A 16394-nucleotide genomic window follows, 5' to 3' on the forward strand; every position below is an offset into this window, starting at 1 on the left:
TTTTCACTTTTCTTGTATGTCTTACTACCTTTTACAAGAGACTTAGTATATTTTCCAAGCTGCTGTGTTAATTTTTTAATGGAATTTTAATGCCTAAAAAGACCATGTGTTGGCTGGGTGCGATGGCTCATGCCTGTAATCTCAGCACCTTGGGAGGTCGAGGCGGACGGATCACCTGAGGTCAGTAGTTCGAGACCAGCCTGGCCAACATGGTGAAACCCGTACTCTACTAAAAAAACGACAACAAAATTTAACTTTGTTTCCAGATGAGGAAACAGATTCTTAAAAGGACAAACATCTCTCCAAGGTCATGGGGTGAGCAAGAACTTGGAAACTCTGATTCCCAGTTTCTGACTCCCTGTTCAATTTCTATCAAATGGCCGAAAGGACTACAGGATAGACTTATACAGATCTAGTGGGTTGTTCACCAGGTGTGGTGGTTAGCACCTGTAATGCCAGCTACTTGGGAGGCTGAGACAGGAGAATTGCTTGAACCCGGGAGGCAGAGTTTGCAGTGAGCCAAGATCGTGCCATTGCATGGGTGACAAGAGTGAAACTCTGTCTCAAAAGAAAAAAACAAAAACATATGTTATATAAATTTGAAAGAGCTAAAAAAAATCAAATGGCCACAATCTTCTTGGGAAGTAGATTGGCTTACCAAAATATCAATATTCATTAAGAATTTAAGTGAGGTTGGATGCACACGATGGCTCACGCCTGTAATCTCAGCACTTTAGGAGTCCAAGGTGGGTGGATCACGAGGTCAGGAGTTCAAGACCAGCCTGGCCAAGATGGTGAACCCCTGTCTCTACTAAAACTACAAAAATTAGCTGGGCGTGGTGGTGGGCACCTGTAATCCCAGCTACTCGGGAGGCTGAGGCAGAGAATTGCTTGAACCCTGAGGCAGAGGTTGAAGTGAGCCGAGATTGCACCACTGCACTCCAGCCTGGGTGACAGAGCAAGACTCCGTCTCCGAAAAAAAAAAAAGAATTTAAGTGAAAATAAATACTTAAGATCACCTGTTAAACCCAGTGGAGAAGCCAATTGTGTTAGTCAGGTATATCATACAATTAACAGTTTCATCCCAATAAATAAAACAAATTTTGGGATATATATTCCCTTGCCTATAACTTTTAACCTCATTACTGTTGACTAAAGATAGAGTTGTCAGAAGAGAATTTTTATTATGGCACTGAGTTTATGGGATTACATATATTCCTTATGTTAATTTGGCTTTCCATAAATTAATCTTTTAAGACAACATTCACATCTAAGAAATGGTGTACATTCATGGTTTAAAACAAATTCGCAAAGCTAAAAGTTTTCACATATAGTTTACCGTTTATATAAAGTTATATGTCCAATTTGTAAGTTTAAAAACTAAGATTTTAAGACTATTAGAGTTGTTAGGAATTTACTTTGTACTAGTGATTTGAAAAATAATTTTCTGGATAATGAATTTCCATACTAAAGCATCAGTCACCACCAATTCCTTATTAAGTTAATTCTCTTTAGTAACTTTGGTGCTAAAGTGGTAGCTATCTGAACCCAAAATAAATTTGTGAAGAGTAATTTATTCATTCCAAAAAGAAATTTTCTTACATTGCTGGAAAAGAATATTGTAGTATCTACTAATCTTATTCCCATACTTTATGAAGGGTGATTATTTAGAGAGTTTTAAAAGAAATTAACAGAACATTTAAAAGTGTGTTCTTTGTTGTTTTTAAATAGGCAAATGAATCTAACCTGACATCTTTTTTCCCCTTGCTAGAAATATTGAGCTGAATGAATGACATTCCAAAAATGTAATGAATAGTACATATTTTGAATGAAAACTCAAAATTTTCTAGTTTTTAATATCTTGTCTGGAGAGTGTATCCACTACTGAAAAATCCTGCAGTTGAATTACTGATATTTTCACCTTTACTTTTCAAAGTAAAGCTGAAATCAGAAATTGGAATCATATTCAGCAAATGTAATTTCTGGTGGGTAATTTTTTGTTTCTTTTTAAAGCTATTCACCATGCTGTTCTGGATTTTGGTTGGCTAAAATTTGAGCATACAGAATTCCCATGTTTCCTGCCTACCCTGTTCATTTGTGGTTATGTCCACAATGGCATTATTTGTCTTTTTCTGTTTTTCTTTTTCTTTTATAAGAGAGGCCCAGGCAGATCTCAAACTCCTGGGCTCAAGCAGTCCACCTGCCTCAGCCTCCCAAAGTGCTGGGATTACAGTCATGAGCCACCACTCCCGGCCTTATTCATCTTTTTTTAAATACATATTTCTGCAATTATATTCTATGGCTGATTACTGTTATCTTTACAACTCATCTTACTTGGGTTTTCAGAAAGTTTCAAAAGATTAAAGTTTTCCCAACTAACAAGGTAAGTTGCCATGAACTAAACGTGTCCCCCTCAAAATTCATATGTTCAAATCCTAATCCCCAGTGTGATGGTATTAGAAGATGGGGCCTTTGGTATATGATTAGGTCATGAAAGTGGAGCCCTCACGAATGGGATTAGTGCCCTTATAAAAGGGACCCCAGAGAGCGCTCACCCTTTTTCCATGTGAGGATACAATGAGAAGTCAGTCTGCAATCTGGTTAGAGAGCCTCACCAGAACCTAACCATACTAGCACCTTGATCTCAGACTTCCAGCCTCCAGAACTGTGAGAAATTTCTGTTGTTTATAAGCCACTCAGTCTATGGTACATTGTTATAGTAGCCTATATTGACTAAGATAGAGTAGATTTGTTTTGATTCTTCCTTCCATCTGTTCTCCAAACTCTTAAAATAAGTTACTCCCTTCATGCCATACCCACATCACTTGCTTGTATACCCTGCAGATATTTTATATATACCTGCCTGGCATCAGTTTGTGCTGAATTTGTAAATTTTGAATGTGTCTATTTTAGATTTTAAGCAGAACATTATGGCACACCTCTTAATAACTTCTTTATAGTTACAATATTCTGGTTAAATTCCTTATAGCATTCATCCATTGTTAGTGAGCAACTAAGATGCTGAAGTAGAAGGACCGAACCTAGAATGACACAATGTTAGATCTGTGATGAACCTTAGAGATACAGTCTAGACTCATAAAGTGAAAAACATATAAAAATAATTGTGTCTGGGTGTGGGGGCTCACTCCTATAATCCCAGCTCTTTGGGAGGCCAAGGCAGGAGGATCGCCTGAGGCCAGCCTGGGCAACATAGTGAGATCCCAACTATACAAAAATTTAAAATAAAATTAGCCAGGCATGGTCGTGTGTGCCTGTAGTCCCACCTACTTGGGAGGCTGAGGTGAGAGGATTGCTTGAGCTCAGGAGTTCAAGGCGGCAGTGAGCTATTATTGATCGTGCCACCGCACTTCAGCCTGGGCAGACAAAGTGAGATCCTATCTCTAATAATAATAGTAATAATAAAATAATAATAATTGTATATGGTATGTGGTTGTAAATTGTGTGGTATAAAATTTCATTGGCACAACACTTTGATTCATGAATATTTTTACTTAGGAAAAAATTAACTTTTTTTTTTTTTTTTTTTTTTGATACAGAGTCTCACTCTGTCCTCCAGGCTGGAGTGCAGTGGTGCGATCTCGGCTCACTGCAAGCTCTGCCTCCCAGGTTCATGCCATTCTCCTGCCTCAGCCTCCTGAGTAGCTGGGACTACAGGTGCCCGCCACCACACCCGGCTAATTTAGGAAAAAATCAACTTTGTAAGAAAAACAAATTGCTGAAAAATATGAAGTAAATAATAGTCATACATGGATATGGAAAACATTGGGTAGATGATACATGAATGACTGAAATTGGAGAATATAGAATTCCAGATTAAACTTATTTATATTTGAGAAAAATGATCTTCTAACATCATTAGTCAAATGCTTTTTAAGGTAGAATGAACATGACAAACTCCCAACCACTCTTCAAAGAATTTTCTTTAAAGTTAAAATGTGCCCTGTGTTTTTCATGGAATGTTATACCAAACACTTAGAGAAAATAACATATTAAAAAATAAAGGACAAAAGCATGTGACTCTGATTTGTAATCCCTGTTCAGTAGCTATAAATTGTGTGACTATGATCACAAACAGTAGATGTAATGTTACTAAGTTTTTCTTAAATAGTCCATGGGTTCTGCAACTCCTTAAAACAAGCTTGTCCAACCCACAGCCCAATACAAATTTGTAAACTTTCTTAAAACGTTGTGAGTTTTATTTGCAATTTTTTGTTTTGTTTTGTTTTGAAGCTCATCAGCTATCGTTAGTGTATTTTATGTGTAACACAAGACAATACTTCTTCCAGTGTGGCCCAGGGAAGCCAAAAGATTGGACACCCCCTTCCTTAAAAAAAAATTTTTTTTTTTTTTGACCTTAAAAACTTCTATTTTACGGGTTGGGCGCGGTGGCTCATGCCTGTAATTCCAGCACTTTGGGAGGCCGAGGCAGGTGGATCACCTGAGGTCAGGAGTTCGAGACCAGCCCGGCCAACACGGTGAAACCCTGTCTCTACAAAAATAAAAAATTAGCCAAGCATTGGTGGTGGATGCCTGTAATCCCAGCTACTCGGGAGGCTGAGGCAGGAGAATCGCTTGAATCTGGGAGGTGGGGGTTGCAGTGAGCCGAGATCGCGCCATTGCACTCCAGCCTGGGCGACTGAGCGGGATTCCTCAAAAAAAAAACCCAAAAACTATTTTACTATGCTTCTATTTAACCAACAGCAGCTATGGTATATCTACCAGCAAGCCAAGTGCTCAGGGATACAAAGATAAACTACGGTTCTTGACTTCAAAGAGATTTACCATATAATGCAGGAAACTGTCACCTTTCTGAACTACAAGTTCGTTAAATATCAAATTGACTTTCATGTATCTAAGTATTTGCTTTATGTATAACGCTACCTACCATACACATTTTTGTAAGTTTTTTATATACTTGTGATTCAGTACTTCCAAAATATATGCAGAATGACTAAAGTTTATACTCCCATCAGCAAGATCATGTTTCCTCACAGGCTTACCAACAATATCATACAATTTTTAAATTTCCTGTAAATCTTAAGGGTATAAAGTAGTACATTATTATTGTTTAAATTTGCATAGATCTGATTACTAACAAAGTTGAGACTATTTTAATATGCTTATTAGTCATTTTCACTTTCATTTTGTGAAATGCTTCTCCCTATCCTTTGTCTGCTTTTCTCTCTGTTGGGTTTTCTGCTCTATTTTCTGAAGTTCTTTTTATTTATTTATTTATTTATTTATTGAGCCGGAGTCTCACTCTGTCGTCCAGGCTGCAGTGCAGTGACACAATCTCGGCTTACTGCAAGCTCCGCCTCCCGGGTTCACGCCATTCTCCTGCCTCAGCCTTCCAAATAGCTGGGACAATAGGCGCCCGCCACCATGCCCAGCTAATTTTTTATGTTTTTAGTAGAGACGGCGTTTCACCGTGTTAGCCAGGATGGTCTCGATATCCTAACCTTGTGATCCGCCCGCCTCGGCCTCCCAAAGTGCTGGGATTACAGGCGTGAGCCACCCCACCGGGTCTGGAAAGCTTTTAAACTCGGAAAGTGATATGATCTGGATTTTTCTTTTCTTTTTCTTTTTTTTTTTTTTTTTTTAATTTGGAGACAATGTCACGCTCTGTTGCCCAGGCTGGAGTGCAGTGGCACGATAAATCATAGTTCGCTGCAGCCCCGGGCCCAAACAATCCCCCCACCTAAGCCTCCGAAGTAGCTGGGACCACAGGTGTGTGCCACCACACCTCGCTAGGTTTTTAAATTTTTTTTTTTTAATTTTTCATTTTTTTATTTTGTAGAGACGGGGAGGAGGAAGCGGCGGGGTGGGGCTCCCTATGTTGCCCAGGCTAGTCTCGAACTCCTGGTCTTAAGAGATATCCCACCCCTTCGGTCTCCCAAAGTGTCGGGATTACAGGCGTCAGCCACTGCCATCATTGGAAGCTAGCTAAGCCTAGGCTGGGCAGAGACTTGGACACTTTGAGGGGAGAAGGGAGGGTGAGAAGTTGGAAAGGGGAACGGAAAACCACTCTCCTGGTAGCAGTCCCTGCCCACAACAAACCTTGCCTTCTGCCCTTAAGGAAAATGGCGCCTGGCATAGATGCGCTTCCGGCCACGGAGCCAAACAGAACAGAGGAGGCAAGAGGCCGGAAGTGGCCGCCCTTTGCCACTCCCCCTGCCTCCTCTCCGCCTTTAACTTCTCGGGAAGATGAGGCAGTTTGGGATCAGTGGCCGAGTTGCTGTTGCCGGGTGATAGTTGGAGCGGAGACAGTGAGTGCCGGCTGCCTCGACAGCTAGCACGTTTGCGACGCTCGGAGTGACCTTCGAGCGACTGGGGACAGGGGGGCGGGAGTCGTGCATGCAGCGTTCTGTGACGAGGCGCCGCCCGCCGCGGTCCTGTGGGAAAGGAGAGAGCGAACCGTCAGGCGAGCGGGGCTGGCGGCCGAGTCGAGCCCACGGAGCCCACGAGGCCGAGCTCGGGGGTGGGAGTGGGGGATCCGGACCTGGACGGGCGCGCGTGGGGCTGGGGTGGGCTCTGGCCCCGACCACTGCGCCCGGTGTGAGAAGGCGGGAGGCTTTTACTAAGGCAGGTGTTCACACCGGCCGGACCGGGGCGTTGCCCCCACCCGGCTTTTCCCACGCAGCTCCTTCGCGCGGTCATTTCTGGACTCTCTGGAAGGATCCGCCTTCTTTATGGCCAGTGTTCCTTTCCATGTGCACACCAGGATTAGGCCGTGATTGTTTGTCTTTGGTGTCTTTTTCTTGAGAAACCACCTATGCTTTCTGAGACTCATATTCCTTGAAGTTTCTGATACTTTGGCTGGAAGCGTTAATGCCCTCTTTAAGCCTTACCTCCTCATTTGTAGTGATGAACTCCGTCTTTCTAAATGTCAGCCTCACGTTGTGATCTTAGAATTTTATTTCCTCACTCTGCATATCCACCCCCACTCACCTAGAGCTTCAGGTTGAGAAACTTAGTAACTTCGTTATTGTTTGTGAACTTGGCTTCCTTTCACTAACCCTATTCCCTGATGTACTTTATAGTCACATGCAGTGACAAACTTAGTCACAATTAGTTTCATCTTCACCAAAGGGAAAAGGGAAATTGAGTCGAAATTGCAACCAAAATTTTGGCTAATAGATTTCACTTATTTTAGTGAAATATCATTCAAAAGTCATCTCTAATTGTCTGACTAGAACACTCCCAAAAAAGAATTACCTAAAAACGTTTTGCCAGCATAATTTATCTCATTGGGGAGTTGATGACTGTCACTGGTGTGTCATCAGTTTACATGTCTATCATCCACTTTAGTTTGTGCTTTTCTAACTTTATCTCCCCCTAGTAGCATAATGGCAGAAACTGTTTCTCCACTGAAGCACTTTGTGCTGGCTAAGAAGGCTATTACTGCAATCTTTGACCAGTTACTGGAGTTTGTTACTGAAGGATCACATTTTGTTGAAGGTTAGTTCTTCTTAAGTTCTTAAAGTAATTACTGTTGAAAATACATAAAAGTGCGTATTCTTTCAACATTAGTTATTGAACACATATAGGGCATTGTACTGTATACTATGAGAAGTACCATAACGAGTAAAACCCATTTCTACCCTCCAGAAGGGGAAAATTAAATGGTATTAATAACAACTTTAGTATATTAATAGCTCATTTAATTTTTATCACCACTAGGTGATGAAATAGCTATATTAATAGTTCATTTAATTTTCATCACCACCATCTTTCATTTTAAAGATGAAGAAACTAAATCAAAGAAAAGTTAAACAGCTTGCCCAAGGTCACACAGCTAATAAATGCCCAGACAAAAAAATCAGGCAGTCCACATTTAACCATTATACTTGTCTCCTCCCCAACTTAGCGGTTAAACCAAGACCTCAGGCATATCTCATTCTCTTAAATGAGGCTGAGTTGCAGTGGAAAGGGGCAAAAGGCATTTCATAACTGTTGAAACAATGGTGATGAGGAATGTCTTACTAGGGAGTACTTTTTTTTTTTTTTTTTGAGACAAAGTCTTGCTTTCTTGCCCAGGCTGGAGTGCAGTGCCGGGATCTCGGTTCATTGCAGCCTCCACGTCCTGGGTTCAAGCGATTCTTCTCCCTCAGCCTCCAGACTAAATGGGACTACAGGCACGTGCCACCATGCCCAGCTAATTTTTGTATTTTTAGTAGAGATGGCGTTTCACCATGTTGGCCAGGCTGGTCTCGAACTTCTGACCTCGTGATCCTCCCACGTTGGCCTCCCAAAGTGCTGGGATTACAGGTGTGAGCCACCGTGCCTGGCCGGGAATACTTCTTTGAAGATAACTGTTGAAATTTTTTGCTGGTTCTTAAGATTATGTACCTCTCAGCCAGGCACCCTGGCTCACACCTGTAATCCCAGCACTTTGGGAGGCCAAGATGGGTGGATTACCTGAGGTTAGGAGTTCAAGACCAGCCTGAGCAACATGGTGAAACCCTGTCTTTACTAAAAATACAAAAATTAGCTCGGCATGGTGGTGGAAGCCTGTAATCCTAGCTACTCAGGAGGCTGGAGGAGGGAGAATCGTTTGAACCTGGGAGGCAGAGGTTGCAGTGAACCGAGGTTGTGCACTGCACTCAGCCTGGGCGACAGAGTGAGACTCCATCTCAAAAAAAAGGCCGGGCGCGGTGGCTCAAGCCTGTAATCCCAGCACTTTGGGAGGCCGAGACGGGCCGATCACGAGGTCAGGAGATCGAGACCATCCCAACATGGGCTAACATGGTGAAACCCCGTCTCCATTAAAAAATACAAAAAACTAGCCGGGCGAGGTGGCGGGCGCCCGTAGTCCCAGCTACTCGGGAGGCTGAGGCAGGAGAATGGCATAAACCCGGGAGGCGGAGCTTGCAGTGAGCTGAGATCTGGCCACTGCACTCCAGCCTGGGTGACAGAGCAAGACTCCGTCTCAAAAAAAAAAAAAACAAAAAAAAAAAACAAAGATTATGTACCTCTCAACTGTACAATGGAAAGGGAGGGATTCTATAAATTTTTCCAGCAACGCTGGAAACCTTTGATAGATTGGTAGAATCGAACTTTTTTTTTTCATGTCTCTCGCAACCCTCTCTTACCAGATTTTGAGCTCCTTTAGGGCAGGAGCCTAGGACTCATTGTATTCCTAGCACCAGACTTGACACAATTGAATGCTGAATGAGAAAAAAAAAATAGTAGTATAGAATCTTTGTTTCCAATTAGGAAATAATTTGAGCTGGCACAGTTGACTTTTGAAAAATATTTTATTTTCTAAAAAAATTAATAGGAAGTGAAAATGAAGTTAAATGTGTATTGTGCGTGTTATAGATCGTGCATTATGCTAGGCACTAGTGAAATGGCAGCTTTAGAATCTGAATTCAGTTTTAAAGGTTTTAGAACCTCAGTAAAAATGTTGCAAAAAGGAGATAAAGCAAATAAATCAGGAAAAACATACAAGAGCAAAAATAAAATGAAAAGCAAAAATAAATGTAATGATACTTAAGCAAGTCTGTCCATTATTCACCAAATTGCATATATTTTATTAATGCATTAAAAAAGTATGGTGAGATATGAGAAGCTTAATTGGATGTGCACTGGGTATGTTTTCAGTGGCAGTGTTTGTCTCTAATTAGGATCATTCAGATAGCCAGATGAATCTTTTTTTTGTTTTTGCTTTTTGAGACGATGTCTCGCTCTGTTGCCCAGGTTGGCGTGCAGTGGCATGATCTTGGCTCACTGCAACCTCCGCCTACCAGATTCAAGTGATTTCTAGCTAATTTTTGTATTTTTAGTAGAGATGGTGTTTTACCATTTTGGCCAGACTGGTCACGAACTCCTTACTTCAAGTGATCTGCCTACTTCAGCCTCCCAAAGTGCTAGGATTATAGGCGTGAGCCCCCATGCCCACATGAATCTTCATGTCTTTACCTTCAAAAAGAGGTGATAAGAATGTAAACATCAGGTTATCTCCTATTCCTGAATTATAAACAAAATTGGAATGTTTTTCTACTTTCAAACCCAGGCTTTTTTAACTACCTCCAGCTATAGAGGAGAGGTGAGGGCTGGGATGTGCAGTTAAACCCTAAACCTGATGAGAGTGAGACTGGGATACAATCTGATGAGATCGAGTACATTCAGGGTGGTATGGCTGTAGACGGGACACAACCTGTAATTCGCTTTCTTCTCTGTTAAATGAGCTGTTTCACCTCATCCCTGAGGGAAGCAGATAGAACGTGGTAAAGTAGCAGGGTCTTTCCTAGCTTGGAGACCTTGAACCACATCTTAATTTCTGAGGGGCTCCTATTAAACCTCACTTTTTTCTCAGTATGTGGCTCCCCCTTCTGAGTTCAAGATCTGAAGATCCATCCTGTCAGGTTGGAACAATAATAGGTCAGTGTTAGGTTCTAGTTTCTCTGTTTAGAAATGTAGTCTTGTCTCAGGGGTAGCTTGTATGTTTGAGACCTAGAAGTACGCTTTTGACTGTGCCCTTGCAACATTTAATATTCTTGAAATTCTTTCGGGCGGGATTCTTATGACCCATTGCCACGGAGTACGCACCTTTTACCAAACATTCAGATGCTGTGGGTGGCATGTTAACATAAAGCCAAAATACATACAATCTTAGGTATTCCATTATATAACTAACTTAATATTCATTTATATCACTTTTCTGACGCCATTTCAATTTCACAGCAACATACAAGAATCCAGAACTTGATCGAATAGCCACTGAGAATGATCTGGTAGAAATGCAGGGATATAAAGACAAGCTTTCCATCATTGGTGAGGTGCTGTCTCGGAGACACATGAAGGTGGCGTTTTTTGGCAGGTAATTATTTATTATTACTTCTAAGGTTAGTTTCCAGAAATCAGCTTTGTGTCTGATGTTTCAGCAAGTAATATTTCTCCCATCCTCCCCCAACCCCACAAGTTTCTGCCTGTGTTGAACATTAAAGCTGTTAGCATGTGAAAGAATTTGTACATTTTACCTCCTGGTATAAAATGAAGCTTTATGAAAGTCAGTCATATTTTTACCTTTTCATGATTCTCGTCTCTAGGAATTGGCTCTTAGCCAGTTTTAAGAATGGAAATACAGATAAATGATAAGCATAATTTGTGATTTACTCTTTTAAGTTTACTTGATTATGTGAAAGTTTCAGAAGCTAGGACGAAATAATTTTTGTCAGACCTAGAGAGGCCTAGAAGGAAAGAGGCTCTTGTGTACGTGTCTGAGATAACTATTTCCAAGGACTTTCTAGAAATTCTTTCAAATCTCCTGCTTTGATAAGACTTATCAATAAACATACTTTAGGACTGCATTAATTCAGATAAAATGTTCTCAGGAGAGTTCTTGTCCAGTAATGGCATCTCCACCAATGAACTGACAATAGCTGCCATTGAACCTCTGGAACCAAAGAACTCTGTTTCTAGGCAGCTTATGTAAATCTCTTTTTGCTGATTAGAAAAACTCCTCTTACCCTCACTGAATGCACTGGTATGCCATTCCATGCATTCCAGCATTTTTTTTTTTTTTTTTTCTGACATGGAGTCTCGCTCTGTCGCCCAGGCTGGAGTGCAGTGGCACAATCTTGGCTCGCTGCAGCCTCCACATCCCGGATTCAAGCGATTCTTCTGCCTCAGCCTCCCGAGTAGCTGGGATTACAGGCGTGCGCCACCATACCTGGCTAATTTTTGTATTTTTAGTAGAGATAGGGTTTCACTGTGTTGGCCAGGCTAGTCTTGAACTCCTGACCTTAGGTGATCCACCCGCCTTGGCCTCACAAAGTGTTGGAATTGCAGGCGTGAGCCACTGCATCTGGCCTAATTTTTTTTTTTTTTTTTTTTTTTTTGAGGCAGAGTCTCACTCTTGCCAGGTTGGAGTGCAGTGGCACCATCTCGGCTCACTGCAACCTCTGCTTCCTGGGTTCAAGCAGTTCTCCTGCCTCAGCCTCCCAAGTAGCTAGGACTACGGGCGCATACTACCACGCCTGGCTAATTTTTTTTTTTTGTATTTTAGTAGAGGTGGGGTTTTACCATGTTGCCCAGGCTGGTCTCGAACTCCTGAGCTCAGGCTATCCACCCACCTCAGCCTCCCAAAGTGCTAGGATTACAGGCGTGAGCCACTGTGCCTGGCCCTGGCCTAATTTTTATATTTTTATTAGAGGTGGGGTTTCACCATGTTGGCCAGGCTGGTCTCGAACTCCTGACCTCAAGTGAACCACTCTCCTCGGCCTCCCAAAGTGCTGGGATTACAGGTGTGAGCCACTGTGCCTGGCTAATTTAGAGGTGATTTTCTTCAGTATCTTTCTTAAGGTTGACAATTATCAGGTTCACAGGTTGTAAGGATTATGGGGGGAAGAAAAGGGCAGTGATCAGGTATGTCTTCCAGAATTTTCAACTCCATCATTCCCAGAGGGAGAGTAGGAGGCACCATTACGTTGGTGTCACTATCCAGAGTGATAGGGTGATCTCTGCCACAGCTTATATGCAAAGACAAATAAGTAGCTCCATAATTGGTCATTCAGCTATCATGTGCTGTGTACCAACAGAGGCATTTATTTACTAAACTGACTTCGTTGGCCTTCTAAGCTATTTCCCATGTTAGGGCTTTTGCCCTTGCAATTGCCTATGCGTACAACTCTCCTTTCCTTGTTCTATCTATATCTGATGCCTTCTTATTCTTCATATTTCATCTTAAATGTTACTACCTTGGATACCTTCTCTGACCAGTCTATCTAAATTATTCCTTCTCAGTTATTTTCTGTTAAAGCACCCTGTTAATGTCTTTCAACACTTTTCACAATGCTCTTATTTTATGTTTTTATTTTCTGCTTCTCCCATTTGACCGTATTCTCAGGGCCTTACACAGAGTCTGGCATGAGACAGCTCCATTTAAAAAGATCCTACTTCAGATTAGGGTGGAGTAGGAAGGAAGAGCCTCCTGGGAAGGTGATGACTCAACTGTCCTACTGAGAATGAGAAATAGGTATAGCTTTGGATGTGAAAAAGGTCCAAAAGCTCATTTCTTGCAGAAAGCCATAAATAGAAAGGGGGAGAGAGACTGCAGTGTGTTTGGAGAACTCAAGTAGTTGAATTTAAGGCGTTATGAAACTAGCAAAAGAAGAGACTTTGTAAGCAAAAGTCAGATTGTAAAAGACCTTATATTAATATATCATGCTAAGGAGTTCTGCATTCTTTTATTTTGGAAAATAGTCATGAGAGGATTGGATGTTACAATTATAACCTTAGATATAATGGGGAGAATGAATTAAATGAGAACAGGAGGTAGGAGGCAGTTATAGTATTGTTACCAGAAAGGGGTCCTGATCCTAACCCCAAGAGAGGGTTCTTGGACCTTGTGCAAGAAAGAATTCCGGGTGGGTCCATAAAGTGAAAGTAAGTTTATTAAGAAAGTAAAGGAATAAAGAATGGCTGCTGCATAGGCAGATCAGCCCCAAGAGCTGCTGCTTTGCTATTTTTATGGTTATTTCTTCATTGTATGCCAAACAAAGGGTGGATTATTCATGAGTTTTCCAGGTAAGGGGTGGCAATTCCCAGAACTGAAAGTTGGTACCTGTCCCCCTCTTTTTCTTTTTTTGGGAGATAGTTTCGCTCTTGTCACCCAGGCTGGAGCGCAATGGCATGATCTTGACTCGCTGCAACCTCTGTCTCTCAGGTTCAAGCGATTCTCCTGCCTCAGCCTCCCTACTAGTAGCTAGGTTTACAGGAGTGTGCCACCATGCCCAGCTAATTTTTGTATTATTGGTAGAGATGGGTTTCACCATGTTGGCCAGCCTGGTCTCGAACTCCTGACCTCAGGCCATCCACCCACCTCGGCCTCCCAAAGTGCTGGGATTACAGGTGTGAGCCACCATGTCCGGCCAGTACCTCCCCTTTTTAGCCCATATAGCCATCCATTCTGGATGTTGCCATGGCATCTAAACTGTTACGGCACTGGTGGGAGAGTCTTTTAGCATGCTAATGTATTATAATTAGTTTAATGTATATTATATACATATTATATATATATATTACAATGAGTAGTGAGGACGACCAGAGGTCACTTTCATCGCCATCTTGGTTTTGGTGGGATTTGGTCACTTCTTTTATCAGCAAGGTCTTTGTGACCTGTATATTGTGCCAACCTCCTATCTCATTCTGTGACTTAAAATGCCTAACCTACTGGGAATGCAGCCCAGTAGGTCTCACCCTCATTTTACTCAGCCCCTATTCAAGATGGAGTTGCTCTGGTTCAAACACCTCTGACAAGTAGTATAGGCCATAAATTGTGTGTGTTCAATACAACTATATATATTCAAGTGTAGTTACCAAAAAGGCAGTTGGAAATATGAGACTTGGACTAGGGAGAATTCCAGGAAATTTAGGAATTATTATTGGCTTATGTTGCTGATTGAAATCACAGGAGTTGATGAGATGATCCAGGGAGAGTGTGTAATGAAAAACACTGGGGAGAGGAAGAGGGACTATCCATGGAAATGCCAGCCAGGGGCCAGGCATGGTGGCTCACGCCTGTAATCCCAACACTTTGGGAGGCCGAGGCAGGTGGATCACCTGAGGTCAGGAGTTTGAGACCAGCCTGGCCAACACGGCGAAACCCTGTCTCTACCAAAAGTAGAAAAATAACTGGGTGTGGTGGTACACTCCTGTAATCCCGGCTACTTGGGAGACCGTGGCAGGAGAATCACTTGAACCCAGGAGGCAGAGATTGCAGTGAGCTGAGATCGTGCCACTGCACTCCAGCCTGGGCCACAGAGGGAGACTCCATCTCAAACAAGAAAAAGAAATGCCAGCCAGGTAAAAGGAAAATTAGAAAGCATTGGTATGGTATAAAAAGAAATATATTTGATCTTTGTCCCATTCTTGTCACAGAGCTTCTAAAACCATAGGAATTTCCTGAGTGATTGGAGTATCTTGTTTTCATAATGAGCCCTTTTTGATGACACCTGAATTTATGCTAATAAGTGGTTTAGGGTGGGGCGGTGCCTAGATAACCTCAGATAACCAGTCACCTGAAAGTTTAAGTGATCAGGGGATTAGAGGATTGGAACTTTCCTTCCCACCAACCCATTTCCAGGAAGGGTGGGGGAGGACAGGCTGAAAATTAAGCTTTATGAAAACTCTTGAATAAGATTGGACTTCCAGGTAACTAAACTCATGGTTATCCTGGGAGAGTGGCATGCTGAGAGGGCATGAGTGCTCAGGCATCTCATCTGTGTCACTTATAATATCCTTTATAATAAACCAGTAAATGTAAGTATAGTGCTTCCCTGAGTTCTGTGAGCTATTCTGACATTGAACCCAAGGTGGGAGGAGGTAGAAATGAATTGAATGGTAGGACACCCAGTTGGTGTCTGCTGGAGAACTGCTTCATGCATGTGGAAAAATCCCCATACATCTAGTTAAGAAGTGTTCTGTGTTGATTTTGATAGTAGAGGATAAAAAGTTTCTTTTTCCACAGTTGTTTTTTTTTGTTTGCTTTGGGAGGCAGGATGACAGCGTGTCTCACACTTTAGTATGCATAAGAATCATCTGAGAGCATCCCCAGAGTTTTGATTCTTTAGGTTCACAGTTCGTTTGAGGGATCTGCATCATTAATGGGCTCCCCAGATGATTCTTATATGGGGTGGGGGGACCCAAACTGTAACCATAGTAGGTTCATCACCCAGTGCATGCAGCAAGTTGATATGCTGAGACACCAGGTTGCAGCAGAGAAGAGATTTAATCGTAGGGTCACCAAATGAGGAGATGGGAGGGAACCTCAATCCATCTCCCCAAGGAATTTGAGGTTAGGGTTTTTAAGGTTTTTGGAGTGCCCAAAGTATAGAGATCATTGATTGGTTGGAGCTTGCAGAGTGAAGTCATGGTAGAGGGAGATAATACAGCTAGGCTGTATTCACATGCTGATCCATCCCATTCCTTTCTGGCGGGGGGTTTTCAAACTGGTTGCTGGATTTGGGGGCCTGAAAACATCTTAAACTATCCTTAAAAGTGTTATGATTCTAATGTCAGAGATCCTGTCTATAGGAAGAAGGAGGTGCAAATGGTCAGTATCTGGTGTTACGTGACATTTAGCAACAAGGAAGTGGGCCAAAGTGCAGCCTGATTAATAATGAGCTATAGCCATATTTCTGTCCAGAACTCGGCATGTAATTCTTGTTAACCCCATGGAGATGGTTTCAGAACTACCCTTGAGGATCACTGCAAGGCTTCATGAAATGTCCAGAAAGATACATTTTAAGAGAGGTCCTAGGCATCCTTGCAGGATGTGGTATAGTGGCAATGGAAGCCAATATTGAGCTAATGAAGGTAAGCAGCTTCCCTGGGAAGGGAGTTGGGAATGATATCCATAACATAAGAAA

At 42.1% G+C, this 16394-nt stretch overlaps 1 protein-coding gene across 3 annotated transcripts in view; it reads left to right on the plus strand.

Annotated features, from left to right (window-relative positions):
• Positions 1–6185: 6185 nt before the first annotated feature.
• MFN1 (mitofusin 1) overlaps positions 6186–16394 on the plus strand; it is a 45442-nt gene continuing 35233 nt past the window's right edge. The window contains exons 1-3 of one of the 3 annotated variants that reach the window (XM_015131552.3): positions 6186–6287; positions 7364–7479; positions 10708–10843. In XM_015131552.3, the coding sequence (XP_014987038.1) occupies positions 7368–7479; positions 10708–10843 (248 nt within the window). In that variant the 5' untranslated portion in view covers positions 6186–6287; positions 7364–7367. 3 annotated transcript variants of the gene reach the window in all.

Source organism: Macaca mulatta, chromosome 2, assembly GCF_049350105.2.
Source record: "Macaca mulatta isolate MMU2019108-1 chromosome 2, T2T-MMU8v2.0, whole genome shotgun sequence".
Classification (NCBI taxonomy): Eukaryota; Metazoa; Chordata; class Mammalia; order Primates; family Cercopithecidae; genus Macaca; species Macaca mulatta.